At 39.7% G+C, this 21438-nt stretch overlaps 1 protein-coding gene across 1 annotated transcript in view; it reads right to left on the minus strand.

Annotated features, from left to right (window-relative positions):
- Window positions 1-21438, minus strand: part of Dnah11 (dynein axonemal heavy chain 11) — a 313176-nt gene that overhangs the window by 252998 nt on the left and 38740 nt on the right. The window contains exons 9-14 of the mRNA XM_085830726.1: window positions 20122-20238; window positions 7692-7829; window positions 7152-7276; window positions 5466-5661; window positions 2388-2492; window positions 1834-2226 (exon numbers count right to left, since the gene is read on the minus strand). Of these exons, the coding sequence (XP_085686852.1) occupies window positions 1834-2226; window positions 2388-2492; window positions 5466-5661; window positions 7152-7276; window positions 7692-7829; window positions 20122-20238 (1074 nt within the window). The remainder of the gene's footprint in view (window positions 1-1833; window positions 2227-2387; window positions 2493-5465; window positions 5662-7151; window positions 7277-7691; window positions 7830-20121; window positions 20239-21438) is intronic.

Raw genomic sequence — 21438 nt, forward strand, 5'->3', positions numbered from 1 at the left:
ACATACATACAGACAGACATCTTTTTGGTTATCTATTCTGTGTTAGTCTCCTGGACTTGTGCCTTAAACACAAGACACTTCCAACACCACCTGTATCAACATCTTTGAGAACCATCTCTGACTGACACTTTCCTGTTTCAACACCTTCTCCCCTTATCAGAGACCTCATTTGCCAATCTGCTCAAATCTGAAACCTTGATTTCTCTTACTCCCTATAGCATGTCTCATTGGCTCTTCCTTTAAAATATATCCAAACCTCATCATTACTAAACTGTAAAAACATCTCTAGCAAATCCTGACATGGAGGCCTCCATACTAAAGGATATTTGTTGGCACAGACAGTTCCTATGTAAAACTACAGAGGTAGAACTAAGGACAATACATTTTTGAGAGAAGACCTCCTCCCCAACAGGCATGGCCCCATTCAAATTCTACAGAACACTGAGTCCCCTGTGCTGCGACGCACAGCCTCCCCTCCCAGGGAGAGCGGTCTTCATTGCTTCTGTTGAAGTTGGTTTCCTCTTTTATTTCATGCCAGTCTTGATCAACGTCCTCATGACCTAGGCTAAACCATTTCTCAGTGGATCATGATGCTCCTGACTAGCTCTGTCTCCTGCTTCCTGCCTTCTTGCAGCTTACCCTTAACAGAAGCAGCTTTGAGCAGAGTCTCCCATCAGGTCAAAGCCTTCACCATAGCTACCAACCCTGTGATATGTGCACATGGTCCACTCTAAATGCTATCCCTAGCACCATTCCTCATTTACATTCCTTATCAGTGATGCGGACCTTCACAATGATCCTTGGGTAGGCCAGGGTACCACATGTCAGACCTTAGGCTCTTTTGCTACTTACTCCCCTCAGCCTTCTGCAGGACTTGTCCTTTAGTGAAGAGGGCTCCTAAGGTCTCCATTTAAAGCTTAGCTTTCTTGTTCCTGACTCTGCCCCTAGCCTATAATCCCTGCTGTTTTACATGGCTGCCTTAGTTGTAACTGACATAATAGCTACTTATTTTTCTTGCCTTTTTTCCTGACCAGAGCATCAGCTCCATGATATAGTGTCTTATGTGTCTTCTCTCAACTTTCTTGCTTTTAGTTCTTGCTTCTCCCTTTGGTTTTGTTTTGTTTCTTCAATTCTTTACCTTAGAATACTGCTTGTTGGTAATTTGAAAGGCACAAATACATACATATATACATGCATACATACATACATACATAAATACATACATACATATAGAGATTTATATTATGTTACATGTGCTTTGTGCCCACGAAGGTTAGAAGAGTGTATGGATCCGCTGGAACTGAAGTTACAGATGGTTATGAGCTGTTATGTGATATTGAGAATGGAACCCAGGTCCTCTACAAGAGCAGAGAGTGTTCTAAACCACTGAACCATCTCTCTAGATCCAAAAAACCCAAATGTTTTGTTTTGTTTTGGTTTGGTTTTTTGGTTTTATGAGACAGGGTTTCTCTGTGTAGCCCTGGCAGAGTGATTACTGCTGCCATTCTTAGGAGATCATGAAAACATGGTGGCTGACACCAGCCAATCAAATGGTAGAATTAAATAGCAACCAATGGTATTAGCTGGAACAAACAAGGAATCCATCTCTATAGTTTCAGTTTGGTCATTGTGCCTTATAGTCACATCTCTCCCTTGGGAATGAGGAGTGGGGGCTACACAAACCACAGGGGACTAACACAAATCATTACACCTTAAACTCAACCCAAACCATCTATCATCTTCTCAGGCTTGATCTACAACATTAAGTTTAGCATTTGCTGCTCTTTACTAAATAAAAAACCCTATAGACATTGAAATGTTGGAAGCCATTACCTCTACCAAGTTGTGTATCTTGCAACCATCTTCTCGGATCAGCTTGTATTTTTTTGCAAATAGATCCCCCTTGTCATCCAAGGTCAAGGCAGCCTCTCTTCTGGTCTCCCTCCGGGGCAGCAGTGGCCACTCAGCCCAGGCCTGCATGGTTTGCTGGATTGTTCGCATGTTGCTCTGAGTCTGTGACACTCTGCACTCTAGCTCAGCAGTGGCCACCTGCACCCTCTCCATGTAGACCCAGAAGTCATCTTGCCATGTCAGCCAGGTTGCAGCCACCCTGAGCTGCTCATCAATGGCTCCAAGCTCATCCTCAATGAGAGGGTATTCCACTTCCAGAAGGGTCTGTTTCAGCTTATTGTAGCCTTGTACAAGGAGCTCAAGATTCCCAATGTACTGAACAAGACAAACCAGCCAAGCAAGAAGATACAAAACAAAAAGAGCCAGATATGTTAATACCACTATCTCAAAGGGATCAGATGCCACAGGTCTCCAAACTAAGAAATAAAATTCAAAATATTTTATCTCAGAGATACCAACTATCAAAAGTCACAAACCTTTAAAATAATGTTCCTTTTCTGGAAAATGCCTAAAGCTGAATCTGGTATGTCGGACTTCTTCAGCATCAAAAGGTATTTGACTTCTCTCAGCACCGCCACAAGCTATTCCAAGAATAGTAAGGATTATTTCATACTTTAAGAATATATTTCTGGGCCAACAAGGTAGATAGTGAATAGAAGCATTTGCTATGCTAGCCTGACAACCTCAACACAGTCCCTGGATCCCATGGGGAAAACAAACAAACAAACAAACAAACCACAGATGTGTTCACATTTGCAGTCTTAAGAACTCCTACAATCACATGGCGTGGAGACAGGATTGGCTAGAAGCTCATGGAGTTGGTGCAGCAGTAGAAACAAGAGTCAATCTCAGAAGCAAGGAGTAAAACTACTCCTGCAAAACTATCCTCTGACCCCCATGTACTCCATGTAGTTCCTTTCCCTCCTCCCCTCTCCCTCAAATAAATAAAAATAAGTCTCAAAAAATAAGAATACCTTTCAATGTTAAGCTGACTTTGACTTGAAATAATTAAATGTCATCCAGCAATTACTGTGTTTCTGGTTCAAAGTAAACAGTCTTTTGTTACATATACTTTGTTACATCCCAAGAAATGTATGTCTTCATGCATATATATATATACATATATATACATATATGTATGTGTATATATATATATATATATATATATATATATATATATATATGTGTGTGTGTGTATACACACACATTCTGCTATATTTACAGCATATGCCATTTTTGGTTAATTAAAGTTTTATCTTAAAATTTGAGCTTTGCAGAATTCACAAACTCCATGCAATGAGAGCTAATGGTTCACTGATGTTTCTAATGGTTCTTTGTGCATAGTGGATGCCTGTAATGCTCACAGTTGTTCTTGAAGGGAAAACAAGATTTTAATGGTACTTAAAACCACAAGACTCTCAATTATCCCTAAAAACCACTTCACGCAATTGTTTTTATACTTGTTCTCATGTTTGTATTAAAATTTTACTATTTATCTATTTTGAATGTATTGCAATTTTCAGAAAAAAATTAAACTTAGAACATGTAATGCCAACAGTGTGTCTGAGAGACATCTCTCCCACAAACTATGGAAACTGACTAAGTCACTGAAACACCACCCACTAAATCCACCCGGGAGGTGTAGGGTGGGGAGAAGAGAATAGTTTTATGAAATCAGAAATCAGTACTCAGCTTTCTGCATACAGTATTTATGTTAATGTACCGAATTTTTATTAGCAAAATAAGGTGATTATGGTATTTGTATTTGTTTTAGGAAATAGACCGCAGTTAGGTGTTCAGCATGACCCTCTAATTCATTAAGCCAACTTCCCACTTCCTAGGTACTCATTGGGATTTCCAGGGAAGGCTCCACAATACCTCCACAATACTGAATATTCTTCATTATCTGAAATTCATCAAATTCCTTTTTTTTTTTTAACCCGGAAACTTAAAAAGAAGCTTGCCTTTACTACCATGCAAATTCATGGTAGGTAAACAAAAAAGAAAATTTTGTGCCTCTTATCTAGAAAGTGAAAAGACTACGAGATAGGTTGTTTAAAATATATGTTATTCATGGAACATGTGATTAGGCATGGTTGCTCACATGTCTAACCTCAGCCAAGACTTGAGAGGCAAAGACAGGTAAATCTCTTTGAGTTTGAGGACAGCCCGGTCTATATAATGAGACCCCACGTCAAAAAAAAGTCAATTCATCAGTCAATCAATCAATCAACCAATCAATTTCAGTATATGTATGTGCATGTGACCGTGTGTATACACACACACATTATATATATACACACATATATATACACATATATACACATTATATATATATACACACACATATATATACATATTTACTAATTATGCACATATGAAAGTATACATACACACACACACACACACACTCCTGCTTATATAGTCAGCCATGCGAGGGGGACCATGGCTATAACTCAACACTAAGGAAGACTACAAGTCTAATGCCAATCTTGACACCATGAGATAATGTTTAAAAAAAATAAAAAGACAGAAGATGTAATGAAATTAGGGCAGATATATTGAAAAGATTTTGAATCTTCCTTTGTTACATGACAACATGATCAGAAAAAGAGCTATTCCATAGAAGCATTCTATTCATTCCTGATGTTATTTGGCTGTTAACATTTTTATGTCAATGGATTGTTATACTGTTTAACTACCATCAATTTAGCTGCCATGATACAAGCTTATCTTCCCTTTGAAAGAAATGATGGGAAACAGAAACACCATGATCAGGCAAAACCATGATAGGCTTTTGTTCCTTTTCATCTCTTGCTTTCATGTTTAATTAAAACAACCTGGTATTTATTATGAAAATAGACAGATCAGAAGCCATCCAGTAGACTCTATGGGAACCAGTCAGCTGAGTTAAGGTTACTACGTTCCCAGTTGCCTGACATGGAGCTAGAACATGGAGCACAGAAAAGATGGGATAGACCCCCATCCTCAGTAACTCATCAACAGCTGAGTATGGGGTGGTAAAGTAATAAATGGAAGATGTTAATTAATTAATAAGGAATGGAGGAAGTGGCTGGAGTGGAAACAGGCTTATAATCCCTGCTACTTAGTAGGCAGAGACAGAGGATTGTTAGATCAGCATTTTCCTGAGCTACAAGGTGAGCTCAAAGTTATCTTGAGTAACAGTGAGGCCTTGATCTCAAAAAAAAAAAGAAAAAAAAAAGGAACATTGTGATTAAAAAAAAGGTCTAAATAAATAAGCTCCCTGGTAGATGTTTGCTTAGAATCTATGAGGTCCTGAGTTCAACCAAACACACACACACACACACACACACACACACACACAGTTCAACCAAACACACATGCATGCATGTACACACACACAACTAAATCTCTCTGAGCAACTCTTTCTTGAGCTTAAATTCATACCACTGCCAGAGCTGCCATTTCCCCAAAATAGAGTTTAAATAATTGAAGTGAGTGCCTCCATCATCAGGGAAGGTTTCAGGGACAGTAGCTGCATCTTTAATGCACTTAGAAAGGCAAAGTCTTACCTTTGGGTCAAAGTTGACACTAAGAAGGCCGTTTATGGGACTGAATTTAACCAAGGGCTGATTCAGATTAAATTCACAGGTTTCGTCCACATTTCTTCTCCATTCACTATAGATGTGACTTTCAAATTGATCCAGCAAAGTGGTCATTTCAGCATACTTCTGACAGACTGCAGCCTCATCAGGACTGTCTGGAAATCTGTAGCAACAAGGTTTCTCTACTTTTCTACATATGTCACAGGGTGCAGCTTATTTAACAATAGAGAACAGGATTGAACATTATAAAGATCAGAGGGAGAAGCAATGAAAGCCACACAGTGCTTTAAAATCGCATCTACTTAGAGGCAATTTGTGGCCACCTCCTGTAGCCAGGAGCGACTTTCAGTGAAGGGAGGGGGATATCAACCCACTCATAAAACCTTCAACCCCAAATCTGCCCTGCCTACATGATGCACAGGGATAAAGATGAAGCAGAAATTGAGGGGATAGCCAACCAACAACTGGCCCAATTTGAGTTCTATCCCATGGTAGTGAGTCAACCTCTGACACTGTTAATGATACTGTGCTATGCTTGTAGACAGGAACCTAGCATAACTGTCTTCTGAGAGGCTTCATCTGGCAGTTGATGGAAACAGATGCAGAGACACATAGCCAAACATTAGGCCAAGTGTGGGGAGTCTTGTGAAAGAATGAGTAGAGGGATTGTACAAGCTGGAGGGGTCAAGGACACTACAACAAAACCTACATAGTCAACTAAGGTGGGCCCTTGGGGGATCACAGAGACTATACTCCCAACCAAGGACCTAGGTCCCTTACACATATATAGCAGATATGCAGCTTGGTCTTCATGTGGATCCCCTAACAATTGGAGCCGGGTTGTCTCTTACTCTGTTCTCTCTCTTTGGATCCATTTGCTACTAGCTGGACTACCTTGTCTGGCCTCAATGGGAGAGAATGTGCTTATTCTTGATGTGCCAGAGTGGGCTGTCACCCATGCGGGGGGGAGAGGGGCCGCGGGGGGGGGGGGGCTCCTCTTCTTTGAGGTTAAAGGGAGGGGAGTTGGGAAAGGGAGGTGTGAGGTGGGAATTGGGGGAAGAAAGGCTGGAATCAGGATGTAAAGTAAATAAATAAATTAAAGGAAAAAATACAAAAAGTAGTTATAAATGGGATATAAAGGCCCCAAAGACCTAAGACTTTAGTAAGAGTCAACAAGTTACCAGTTTCTAGCAGGAAGAGCACAGAGGACTATGTGACAAAGTAGGAGAGCTCGATGGAAAGAAATAAAATAATTAAACTTTCCAGACAATGAATGAAAAGAAGACATTAAAAGACAAAAGGAGCAGAAAATAGTATAAACAAAATGAAGTTATGAGTCCCATAAAATCTTCCAAAGTCATGTGATAAAGCCTTCTCACCAGATCAAACCCAACCAAACCAGAGCAGGCCAATGAATCCTCAAGCGCTAGTACTGACAGCCACTTCCTTGTGTGAAAGTCAGTCAGGTGTGGTGATACTTGCCTATGATTCTAACATCTGAGAACTGGAGGCAGTAAACTCAGGACTTTGAGGTCATCCATGGCTACCTAATGAACGCATTTGAGGACCGTGTGGGCTGCAGAGATCCTGTCTCCATACTCAAACACCTATAACATCAGCACAATTCACCACAGAGTAAGGCTAACTACTCACAGATAATGAAGAGATGTAAAGTTTGACCAGAACATTTGAAGGCGTTCAAGGAGCATTCTGGCCCACTTAATATTTCCAGAGGTGAATGGCATATTCTTGTTCAGGATTTCATGCCCGTGTTCAATCTGCATGTTGACATTTTCATGAAGAGGAAGAAAAGGGACACTTAGTTAGGGTGACTTCTAACCTTATAAGCAGCTGTTCATTATACTTTCATAGTGGCATTAAACATGGTGAGCAATAACTTCATTAATGAAGTGCCAGGATCCCAAAGCAAGTTTCTCATTTCTATAAGAAAACCATTAAATAAAGGCATTCAGTTGTTAGAGTAGCTTAGTGATAGAGTTTTTTCCTTCCTAAATGTCTCTGGTTCAATCCCTAACAGTAAGAAATACCTAATGTCTATATATAATAACACTAATTACTAATCCTAATGTGTAATTTATCTAATAAATCTAATCTTTACCCACAGTGAAAATGGTTCTATTTGATGATCATTACCATGATAGGATGACATTTCCAAATCCTTCCACCACTCACCTGCTTCATGTGTTCATCATACAGTTGCTTACACATATCCAACTCTGCATTAAACATGTTCAATAATGTGCTGTAATGTGGGCTGAACATTTCCATGACAACTGGTTTCTCTAGAAAGTTCCCAAATATGGTCAAAAGCTATAAAAAAAATCAAAGTTAAAGAAAGAACTTTGAGATTTTAGTACAAGAATTTTCCCAGTTGAACTTTTTTATAGTACTAGAGACAAAGTCTTGGCTCTAAATACATACGGTGTTACAAAAGACAAAATGTTTATTTGGGGGTCCTCCTGAAAGTATATACAGCCAATAAACCAAATTCTAGATGAAATTATTTGCCTCCATGAAAATCAAGAGGATCAGAAATGATCGATGTCTAGAGCCAATGTCTACCAGCTGGCTCACAGCTACCATCACCCCCTGCTGGTATCAGAAATGTTTTCAACCTGACTAATGTGTGTAAAAGGAGAAGCAAGACTTTTGTGTGTGCTATATGATTCTCCTCATCAACAATTATGCCAAATGTACCAATACAAATGATTATTGTACTCTCAGTTCACCTCTGAGTTCTACTCATCCCTAACGGTGGCCTGGGGCAGCTATTAGTGCCAGCCTGAAAACATTACAGGTGGGCACCTCCTTTGACATAAAAGTTCTGGCTCAAGCCAAAGTCATCAGCTCATCAGGCTGTCTGTGTCTCAGAAAGAGCAGGTGGCTGGCTGAATTAATGCAACTTAAGTTATAAGTGTTCAGAAACTACTAGCAAGCGTAGTATAGGAAGCACATGGAGACGGAGTGGGACATAGACTACAGATATCAATCTGGTAATAGCACCAGCTTCATGAAGGCCCATGCTCTCTACTGCTCACTAAAGACTCCCAGATTCTCAGCTCCTCACAGGTGTCAGCAATGATGTGCTAAGTTTACTGTCTGGTATGAATTCGTTTGTGTGTTAGAATGACTTGGCTTTCTTGGTAAGCTAAATCACATATGAATGTAATATTTTTACATAAGAGTTGACACAGTACTGGGTGCCAGAAACGATTAACTGAAGACTTTAAAAACAGGTGATCAGAAGCAAAAGAAAATAGTGATCAGATACTTCCCTGGGAGGAACTGAATTGCAGGGAGGAAGTCACTTGCCAAAATTCATAGACAAGTGGCAAAGCTAGAACACAGGTCTCATTCTTCACTGGTGCCCTCTTAATCTTCCCATCTAAGGTCTTGTTTCTACTATTTATATTACTAGTGGCTAGCTACAGTCCTTTTTTTTTTTAATTTATTATTTTTTAATTAGGTGTTTTCTTCATTTACATTTCAAATGCTATCCCAAAAGTCCCCCAGACCCTCCCCCCCGCCACTCCCCTACTCATCCACTCTCACTTCTTGGCCCTGGTGTTCCCCCGTACTGAGGTATATAAAGTTTGCAAGACCAAGGGGCCACTCTTCCCAATGATGGCCGACTAGGCCATCTTCTGAAACATATGCAGCTAGAGGAACGAGCTCCAGGGTATACTGGTTAGTTCATATTGTTGTGCCACCTATAGGATTGCAGACCCCTTTAGCTCCTTGGGTACTTTCTCTAGCTCCTCCATTGGGGGCCCTGTGATCCATCCAATAGCTGACTGTGAGCATCCACTTCTGTGTTTGCTAGACCCCGGCATAGCCTCACAAGAGACAGCTATATCTGGGTCCTTTCAGCAAAATCTTGCTAGTGTATGCAATGGTGTCAGAGTTTGGTGGCTGATTATGGGATGGATCTCCAGGTATGGCAGTCTCTAGATGGTCCATCCTTTGGTCTCAGCTCCAAACTTTGTCTCTAACTCCTTCCATGGGTGTTTTGTTCCCAATTCTAAAAAGAGGCAAAGTGTCCACATTTTGGTCTTCATTCTTCTTGAGTTTCATGTGTTTTGCAGATTGTATCTTGTATCTTGGGTATTCTAAGTTTCTGGGCTAATATCCACTTATCAGTGAGTACATATCATGTGAGTTCTTTTGTGATTGGGTTACCTCACTCAGGATGATGCCCTCCAGGTCCATCCATTTGCCTAGGAATTTCATAAATTCATTCTTTTTAATAGCTGAGTAGTACTCCATTGTGTAAATGTACCACATTTTCTGTATCCATTCCTCTGTTGAGGGACATCTGGGTTCTTTCCAGCTTCTGGCTATTATAAATAAGGCTGGGCTAGCTATAGTCTTAAAGTATCAAATAAAAAATCTAGAGGGAACAATTTTTGTTCCTAAGTTTTGCTCAATTCTATAATTTTGTATTACATTGCTACAAAAATTCTGTTCATTATCAATGTTATTAGTCTCTTACTGTGCCTACTTTCTAAAAAAAATGGATAAGTTCAATTCTAAACAAAGCTGAGATGACCACTGGGGATCTTGGACTACACACACCTATGTGGACTTCACAATATGCCCATTATCATTCATTTTATATCGATATTTTCTACAAGAGATATCTCCAAATAACCAAGTAAAGCAACATGAAAATGAAGAGAATTTTGTTTTTTTTATCCTTAGGAAATAATGGATATCCCTCAAAACTTTTATGGAAAGAAAGCCTCATTATACAAGTTTTGAAAACCTTCCCATCAACTTCACTCAATAAAAATAACACAATGGAAAAGATACGTAAATTATCATATAAATGCATCTATCTCCCAAGCCACCCAAGACAAACACATTCTGGCCTTTTCTTTTTCTTTCTTTCTTTCTTTCTTTCTTTCTTTCTTTCTTTCTTTTTTTTTTTTTTTAAGATTTATTTATTTATTATATGTAAGTACACTGTAGCTGTCTTCAGACACTCCAGAAGAGGGCGCCAGATCTCACTGTGGATGGTTGTGAGCCACCATGTGGTCGCTGGGATTTGAACTCTGGACCTTCGGAAGAGCAGTCAGGTGCTCTTAACCACTGAGCCATCTCACCAGCCCTGGCTTTTTCTGATAACAGTTACAATGGTAACAGAAACTTTAAACCTAGTGGGTCAGCTATCTAGCAAAATGTTAATTATTAACTTTCTTTTCCAGTCCACTTTTTGTTGGTTGGGGCTTCCTGCATATTCCCAAGTAAACATTACCCTCCTAAGCTAGCAAAGGGAGCCCAAGTAGCAACTGGAAATACATTTCTTTCACCACATTCACCTTACATTCTCTAGAAGCCTTCTAGCTACTTGCTTACTTTCTAGTTACAGCTCATCTTGCTTACTTGCCTTGCGGTACCTAAGCCCTGTGTATGCAAAAGGAAAGACTGCAGGAGAAGACAGGAACTAAAGTGGTGCTGTTGGGCCCTCGTGCTGATAGCTCCTCACCCCCAGTACATAACCCTTTGCCTCCAGGGTGAGAGTTACAGTCACACAGCCTCCTGGACTTAGAGGCAGGACAGACAGATGCTTCCCTTCACTCTGAAGTCCTGCAAGCTGAAGTCTGTTCTCACCACCCTTCCTTTTCCTAAAGACTCTCTTTCAGACCCTTTAATCCCCATCTCCCTCTCAGCTTCCTAATGTGATACAGCTTTCCATAACTGCTTACTGCTCAAAGGGGTATCAATATTAATTTTTCTCAGGTATGCCTTCTTCAAATCTGTGGTTACCTAAAGTGTGTGTGTCATAGTAAAATTTTAATACAGATTGAACATAACTTATCAGAAATGCTTGGTACAAGAAGTATCTTGGACTTCAGGATTCAGGCTTTTGGGAATTTGGGAATATTTATACTCTCCACACCCTCCCCACAACACACAATAAGAGATTTTGGCATCTTCCTTCTGAGCTCAGTGGGGGCTGCTAAGGGCTATAGAGTGCTCTCCACACCACAGGACCTTGGGATCACCTTGGGATCACAGGTGAGTGGAATGCAACATCAGCTTCAAGAATCGCAGAGGGTCTTGTGCCAGCAGGAACAGGGACAAAGGAACCCCATCTGACCAGAGGCTGGGATCCATTCACGTCAGGGCCAGCCCTGCCATCTTCTGCATGAACCCGGCCAAGGGCATCTAGGGCACCAGAGGACTCTCAACGCCACAGGACCCCTAGCACACCCAGGACCTCCTGACCACCTGAGAGCACATGGGCGATAGAAGCAACAGAGCTTCTTGGTCAGGGTCCCCTTGGGCCTTCATCCTCAGCCAGGAGGCAGAGCTGTGACCCAGACCACTGGGCACCTTCCTTGCCAGAAGAGAGTAGGCCTACGGGGAGGGTTCTGACCCCAGAACTAAGGAGGTGGATCAGAATTCCAGACTACAAGAGGAGAGCTTGCCTGCAGAGAGTGCTCTGACCACTGGAACTCAGGTGAAAGTTAAGACTCCCAGGAGTGCTGACAGAGGCTAACAGAATCACAAGCTCCAACCAGAGAATGCTTAAACATTAACACCATAGATTTCCAGATGGCAAAAGGCAAACATAAGAATATTACTAACAGAAACCAAGAACACTGGGCATCATCAGAACCCAGTATGCCTACCACAACAAGTCCTGGATACCACAACACACCCAAAAAGCAAGGCGTGGATTTAAAATCATATCTCATGATGTTCGTAGAAGATATAAGGAAGGACATTAATAACTCACTTAAAGAAATACAGGAGAACAGTTCTAATGAGATAGAAGCCCTTAAAGAGGAAGCACAAAAATCCCTCAAGGAATTACAGGACAATACTGCTAAACAAGTAGAAGTCCTTAAAGAACCACAAGTAAACACTGCTAAACAGGTAGAAGAAACACAAAAATCCCTTAAAGAATTACAGGAAAACACAACCAAACAGGCGATGGAATTGAACAAAACCATCCAAGATCTAAAAATGGAAGTAGAATCAATGAAGAAAACCCAAAGGGAGACACTCCGGAGATAGAACCCCTAGGGAAGAAATCAAGAATCATAGATGTGAGCATCAGCAACAGAATACAAGAGATGGAAGAGAGAATCTCAGGTGCAGAAGATTCCATAGGGAACATGGACACAATATCAAAGAAAATGCAAAATGCAAAAAGATCCTAACTCAAGACATCCAGGAAATTCAGGACACAATGAGAAGACCAAACCTACGGATAATAGGAGTAGATGAGAATGAAGATTTTCAACTTAAAGGGCCAGCAAATATCTTCAACAAAATTATAGAAGAAACTTCCCATACCTAAAGAAAGAGATGCCCATGAACATACAAGAAGCCTACTGAACTCCCAATAGAGTAGACCAGAAAAGAAATTCCTCCTGACACATAATAATCAGAACAACAAATGCACTAAATAAAGACAGAATATTAAAATTAGTAAGGGAAAAAGGTCAAGTAACATATAAAGACAGGCCTATTAGAATTATTCCAGAATTCTCTCCAGAGACTATGAAAGCCAGAAGATCCTGGACAGATGTTATACAGACACTAAGAGAACACAAATGCCAGCCCAGGCTACTATACCCAGCCAAACTCTCAATTACCATTGAAGGAGAAACCAGAGTATTCCATGACAAAAACAAATTCACACAATATCTTTCCATGAATCCAGCTCTTCAAAGGATAATAAAGGGAAAACGCCAACACAAAGATGGAAACTACACCCTAGAAAAAGCAAGAAAATAATCCTTTAACAAACCTAAAAGAAGACAGCCACAAGAACAGATTCCCAACTTTAACAACAAAAATGACAGGAAACAACAATTACTTTTCTTTGATTACTCTTAACATCAATGGACTCAATTAGAAAAAGACATAGACTAATAGACTGGCTACACAAACAGGACCCAACATTTTGCTGCTTACAGGAAATCCACCTCAGGGATAAAGACAGACACTACCTCAGAGCAAAAGGCTGGAAAACAATTTTCCAAGCAAATGGTCCAAAGAAACAAGCTGGAGTAGCCATTCTAATATCAAATAAAATTGACTTCCAACCCAAAGTTATCAAAAAAGACAAGGAGGGGCACTTCATACTCATCAAAGGTAAAATCTACCAAAATGAACTCTCAATTCTAAATATCTATGCTCCAAATGCAAGGGCAGCCACATTCATTAAAGAAACTTTAGTAAAGCTCAAAGCACACATTGTACCTCACACAATAATAGTGGGAGACTTCAACACCCCACTCTCACAAAATGGACAGACCTGGAAACAGAAACTAAACAGAGACACATGGACACTAACAGAAGTTATGAAACAAATGGGCTTAACAGATATCTACAGAACATTTTATCCTAAAACAAAACGATATACCTTCTTCTCAGCACCTCATGGTACCTCCTCCAAAATTGACCATATAATTGGTCACAAAACAGGCCTCAACAGATACAAAAATATTGACATTGTCCCATGCATCCTATCAGATCACCACGGACTAAGGGTGATCTTCAATAACAGCATAAATAATAGAAAGCCAACATTCATGTAGAAACTGAACAACACTCTACTCAATGATACATTGGTCAAGGAAGAAATAAAGAAAGAAATTAAAGACTTTTTAAAGTTTAATGAAAATGAAGCCACAATATACCCAAACTTATAGGACACAATGAAAGCAGTCCTGAGAGGAAAACTCATAACCCTGAGTGCCTCCAAAAAGAAACTAGAGAGAGCATACACTAACAGTCTGACAGCACACCTAGAAGCTCTAGAACGAAAGGAAGTAAATTGACCCAAGAGGAGTAGACGGTAGGAAATAATCAAACTTAGGGCAGAAATCAACCAAGTGGAAAAAAAAAAAGAACTATACAAAGAATCAACCAAACCAGGAGCTGGTTCTTTGAGAAAATCAACAAGATAGATAAACCCTTAGCCAGACTAACTAGAGGGCACAGGGACAGTACCCTAATTAACAAAATCAGAAATGAAAAAGGAGACATAACAACAGATCCTGAGGAAATCCAAAACATCATCAGATCCTACTACAGAAGGCTATACTCGACAAAACTGGATAACCTGGATGAAATGGACAACTTCCTAGACAGATACCAGGTACCAAAGTTAAATCAGGGTCAGATTAACGATCTAAACAGTCCCATTTCCCCTAAAGAAATAGAAGCAGTCATTAATAGTCTCCCAACCAAAAAAAGCCCAGGACCAGATGGGTTTAGTGCAGAGTTCTATCAGACATTCAAAGAAGACCTAATTCCAACTCTCCTCAAATTATTCCACAAAATAGAAACAGAAGGAACTCTACCCAATTCATTCTATGAAGCCATAATTACTCTGATACCTAAACCACACAAGATCCAACAAAAAAGAGAACTTCTGACCAATTTCCCTTATGAATATTGATGCAAAAATACTCAATAAAATCCTCACAAACCTAATCCAAGAATGCATCAAAACAATCATCTATCCTGACCAAGTAGGCTTCATCCCAGGGATGCAGAGATGGTTTAATATACGGAAATACATTCAATGGAGTCCACTATATAAACAAACTCAAAGACAAAAATTACATGATCATCTCGTTAGATGCTGAGAAAGCATTTGACAAAATCCAACACCCATTTATGATAAAAGTCTTGGAAAGATCAGGAATTCGAGGCCCATACCTAAACATGATAAAAGCAATCTACAGCAAACCAGTAGCCAACATCAAAGTAAATGGTGAGAAGCTGGAAGCAATCCCAAAGACAAGGCTGCCCACTTTCTCCCTACCTATTCAACATAGTACTTGAAGTCCTAGCCAGAGCAATTCGACAACAAAAGGAGGTCAAGGGGATACAAATTGGAAAAGAAGAAGTCAAAATATCACTTTTTTGCAGATGATATGATAGTATATATAATTGCCCCTAAAAATTCCACCAGAGAACTCCTAAACCTGATAAACAGCTTCAATGCAGTAGCTGGATGTAATATTAACTCAAACAAATCAGTGGCCTTTCTCTACACAAAGGATAAACAGGATGAGAAAGAAATTGGGGAAACAACACCCTTCACAATAGTCACGAATAATATAAAATATCTAGTGTGACTCTAACTAAGGAAGTGAAAGATCTGTATGACAAGAACCTCAAGTCTTTGAAGAAAGAAATTGAAGATCTTAGAAGATGGAAAGATCTCCCATGCTCATGGACTGGCAGGATTAATATAGTAAAAATGGCTATCCTGCTGAAAGCAATCTATAGATTCAATGCAATCCCCATCAAAATTCCAACTCAATTCTTCACTGAGTTAGAAAGAGCAATTTGCAAATTCATCTGGAATAACAAAAAACCTAGGATAGCAAAAACTATTCTCAACAATAAAAGAACCTCTAGGGGAATCACCATGCCTGACCTCAAGCTGTATACTACAGAGCAATTGTGATAAAAACTGCATGGTACTGGTTCAGTGACAGACATGTAGATCAATGGAATAGAATTGAAGACCCAGAAATGAACCCACACACCTATGGTCACCTGATCTTTGACAAGGGAGCTAAAACCCTTCAGTGGAGAAAAGACAGCATTTTCAACAAATGGTGTTGGCACAACTGGCAGTTATCATGTAGAAGAATGCGAAGTGATCCATTCTCATCTCCTTGTACAAAGTTCAAGTCTAAGTGGATTAGAGAACTCCAAATAAAACCAGAGACACTGAAATTTATGGAGGAGAAAGTAGGGAAAACCCTCGAAGATATGGGCACAGGGGAAAAATTCCTAAACAGAACAATGGCCTGTGCTGTAAGATCAAGAATCGCCAAATGGGACCTCATAAAATTGCAAAGCTTCTGTGGGGCAAAAGAAACTGTCAATAAGACAAAAAGGCCAACAATATTTTGGGAAAAAATTTTTACCAATCCTAAATCTGATAGGGGACTAATATCCAATATATACAAAGAGCTCAAAATGCTGAACTCCAGAAATTCAAATTACCCCATTAAAAAATGGGGCTCAGAGCTAAACAAAGAATTCTCAACTGAGGAATACCGAAGGGCTGAGAAGCACTTGAAAAAATGTTCAGCATCCTTAATCATCAGGGAAATGCAAATCAAAACAACCTGAGATTCCACCTCACACCAGTCAGAATGGCTAGGACAAAAATTCAGGTGACAGCAGATGCTGGCGAGGATGTGGAGAAAGAGGAACACTCCTCCATTGCTGGTGGGATTGCAAGCTGGAACAACCACTCTGGAAATCAGTCTAGCAGTTCCTCAGAAAACTGGACATAATACTACCAAAAGATCCAGCAATACCACTCCTGGGCATATACGCAGAAGATGTTCCAACTGGTAATAATGACACATGCTCCACTATGTTCATAGCAGCCCCATTTATAATAGCCAGAAGCTGAAAAGAACCCAGATGTCCCTCAACAGAGGAATGGATACAGAAAATGTGGTACATTTATACAATGGAGTACTACTCAGCTATTAAAAACAATGAATTTATGAAATTATTGGGCAAATGAATGTATCTGGAGGATATCATCCTGAGTGAGGTAACCCAATCACAAAAGAAGTCACTTGATATGCACTCTCTGATAACTGGATATTAGCCCAGAAACCTAGAATACCCAAGATACAACTTCCAAAACACAAGAAAATCAAGAAGGATGACCAACTCATGGATACTTCATTCCTCCCTAGAATAGGGAATAAAATATCCATGGAAGGAGTTGCAGACACAATGTTTGGAGCTGAGAAGAAAGGATGGACCATCCAGAGACTGCCCCACCCGGGGGTCCATCCCATAATCAGTCACCAAACGCAGACATTATTGTATATGCCAGCAAGATTTTGCTGAAAGGACCCTGATATAGCTGTCTCTTGTGAGGCTTTGCCAGTGCCTGGTAAATACAGAAGTGGATGCTCACAGTCATCTATAGGATGGAACACAGGGCCCCCAATGGAGGAGCTAGAGAAAGTACCCAAGGAGCTGAAGGGGTCTGCAACTCTATAGGTGGAACAACAATATGAACTAACCAGTACCCCCAGAGCTTGTGTCTCTAGCTGCATATGAGGCAGAAGATGGCCTAGTTGGCCATCATTGGGGACAGAGGTCTCTTGGTCTAGCAAACTTTATATTCCCTAGTACAGGGGAAAGCCAGGGCCAAGAAGTGGGAATGAGTGGATAGGGGAGAGGCTGGTGGGAGGGTATTGGGGATTCTTGGGGTAGCATTTGAAATGTAAATGAAGAAAATATCTAATAAAAAATAACTGAGAAAAAAAGAGAGATCTTAGAGCTAGAGCCCATATCTAAACATACAATTCATATATCCTATCTGCAGCTGGACTCAAGGCAATTTCATATAATATTTTAATAATGTTGTGTATGAAGCAGACTTTAACAAGACTTTAACAAAGTAGACTGTGCTACCTGTGGCAGTATGCTTAACCCAAGGTGTTTGGGATTTGAGGATAGTTTGGACTTCAGATATTTGACTGAATCACATTCAACCTGTATGTTGACTAAAATCTCTTCTGGACTCTTTTTCCCAAGACATTTCAATTTACCTTAATACAAATCTTAGAGCCACTCATCACTGCTGTGCTCATTTTCCTTCCTTTACCAGGAGCAGAGACACCAAAATTTCACATTTCGGAATAACATACAAAAATATTCCTCTTTTAAAGTAATCAATGGTATGAGTTCATTAACCTGTACCTCTGGTTGAAGTCGTGGTTCCCTGAAGTATACGACCTGGTACATTGTTCTTTTGCCATTACCCTCCAACATGTATCATGTCTAATTCCCGTTAATCCTATTACTCTAGGCCAAAAGTAAGTACCTGCTGTCTACAAGGCAACTTACCCCTCACAAAAGCTGTATGATGATGCCCCATCATCCTAGGTGTAAGATGGGATTTTATCTTATTAGTCAAGCTACAAAATGTGGAATGCTTTACAAAAAAACAACACTTGCCAACAAGACTGCTTAGAAAAAATAAACGAACATGTACTTAAATAACCCATGTTAATGGCCATGAGTGCACAAGAAGAATGATTTGAATTAGATTGTTAATTAAATGGAATTATGAATCTCTCTATATTGAGAGCTTACTCTGTTCTTCTGGTTACTCACAAAAGCTTAAAAGAGAACATTTTCCAGTAACATAAATATGATAAGTCACTGCAAAGACATTATAGAAAAAAAAAACACAATCTAATTCTGTCAGGCAGAAAGGAAGGAAGGAAGGAAGGAAGGAAGGAAGGAAGGAAGGAAGGAAGAAAGGAAGGAAGGGGGAGAGAGAGAGAAAGACTGACAAACAGATGGACAAACCCTAACTCTGCCAAATGGGAAAGAGGATCAAAATGCCATCGTTTTGTCGAAGAACACTTATCCATATCTAGCCAAAGGAAAAAAATAGCATATTAAATGTAAACTAATTGTAGCCAGGACAAGAAACTACAGAATACTCTATATTTTCTCCAATGGGCATCTCAGTTTTACCTGAAAAGTTTTGTCATGTTAAAACAAACAAACAAATAAACCCACACCATGTTCTCTGTCTCAACCCTCCAATTACAATGCTCAGCTCACTTAGGAAACATAGAGAAAACTGCTTCACCAGTGTTAGTCAACCTGTCTGAAAACTCAAAATCCCATAATATCTTCCTTGAAAATCGACTGCTTTATTACTTTGCACTGCCATTCTCAACAACGCGTGCCTGTGATTCCCAATTATGCTTGCTTGGATGGCAAATACTCAATTCCCCTTTGGGATATAATCTAATATTAACTTACACTTGATTTGCAATTCACTTTTTTTAACATGCTGTTCCTATTTCCATATTACAAACTTTTCATCTCCAGGAGCTATCAAAATGCATTTTTCTCAGAACAACTCGACTTCCCTTTCTCTCCCCAGCCCTCCCATACAAGCTGGGCAGCACTCTACCTACACCCCCCACCCATCCCACTCATCCCCAGCCTTTTACATGATTCTTAACACACATTTACATTATAAAGTTCATTCACCAAACATTCTTTCATGCTTCAATATCTCTGATGTCAGAATGCATTAGACAATCAATGAAATTATAATTACTTTAGCAGCATTTTTCCCCTTATTGACACATAAATAATACCTGGCAATCAATGGTGTCTTACATCCAATGAAATAGGGAAAATAAGTCATTATTTGTTTCAGTCAGAGTAATAAAGTAGGCAGATGATCCCAGCATGGGCAAACAATATAAAGAAAAGAATTATTGAAATTATGGATTTTTAAAAAAACTTTTCAATGTGGCTTACCATTGAGTCAATATTTCATTGGCCACATTCAATTTGTTCTACAGGAAATAAGAGCTAAAATATAGCGAATGACAGAGAAGATCAAAAGTTAAATGTCCTGAACATGACCTTCCCAGAGTAAACTTCATTATTCTCTAGTGTGGTATCCAAACCTCATTATTCCATGGGCTGAAGATGGAGGGAATGTGGCCAATTGGTTAATACTTTATGTGAACCAGAAAAGAACGGGCTTGGCCTTTTCACCTAACAGTCTAATTATTCACTTTCTTGGAAGCTTCCTTTAACTAACCTTAAATGCAGACTCCAAACCACTGCAGTTGCCGAGACCTTCGCAAAGTAGCGTCCCAAGCCTTCTGTCAAAATCCAGGGTTCTGGACTTAAATTTGAAATAATCACTTTCGAACTCCTGTGTCATACAAAGTCAAGTGTTAGTTACAGAGGAGACTCCAACATGAAAACAGCAGCCAGGTTAGCTTGACCTTGTTTTCTCCCAGCTGCTGTTTATTTTATTTATTTATTTATTTATTTATTTATTTATTTATTTATTCTGTAAGGAGATTCCAGAAAAGACCAAGGAACAGCTGAAACAGAGCACTGCCTGTGTAGCAGGCTACCCATGTCTTCATGAGGCTCAGCTGTCCCAGTATGATGGCTCCCACTCTTGGATGTGGACATCCATGTGCCTGCCTTCCTCCTCCTATCTTAACCATAAATAAAGAGAACAGTTTCTCAAAACATCCCCACTAGAATTTTAGGTCACCTGTAAGTTCCACAGAAAAATTTTTGTTTATTTCTAGGGTGGAAAACCTGTACGTGAAAATGCTGTCTCGTGGGGTAAGAACTGAAACCGTGCATCCGTGAGATACCTTATGAGTGACAGAGGAACTGGAAATACTCAGATATTTTTTCCAGGTTCTCATTAATATGCAGCTGGCAGCTTCCTCCTCGTGCATAACCACCCACTCTCGTAATTTGAAGGAAGGAAACTGGGAGGGAATGACTACAGCTTTGTCTTCACAGTGCCACAGTTGCCTTCAGTAAAGCTTTCCCTGGGGACACACAGCCTTCCTCGTGCTCCACAGTCAGGATGCTGGAAGTGCTTGCCCTAGGCTTGCACAGTGAGGGCCTTCCCCTGTCCACCAACAAAATCAGCAATAACAATCGCTGTTACCACATCCACATCTGTTTGGCTCAGGGCTTTACATTAACTCAATCTTTACAACATATGGCACAAGTTGATATTGATTTTCCATTTTGTAAATGGCAAAATAGACCCCAGGTAGCAAGTGCATTTTTTTTTTTTTGCATTCTAAATAAACTCAATGTATGTTATTCCTTTAAGACAGTAGTTGCCAACTTGCTTCCTATTGCCATTGACCATTGGTGTAAAAGGAAATTAGGTAGACATGATTAGTCACTGAATATATTTGTTGCATTGATCCATTTAGGAAAAAATTAGTTATGGGGGGAGGACTTTGTAACTTGATATCATTCGTTTCTGTCTTCTGTTTAAGGCTGTATCTAATCATTGAATTGTAATAGTATATAACATATATAACATAATATATATTATAACATATAATACAGCTATGCATAGAACCCATCC

The sequence above is a fragment of the Mus caroli genome, unplaced genomic scaffold (assembly GCF_978045245.1).
Source record: "Mus caroli unplaced genomic scaffold, Mus_caroli_1 scaffold_14, whole genome shotgun sequence".
In the NCBI taxonomy this organism is placed as follows: domain Eukaryota; kingdom Metazoa; phylum Chordata; class Mammalia; order Rodentia; family Muridae; genus Mus; species Mus caroli.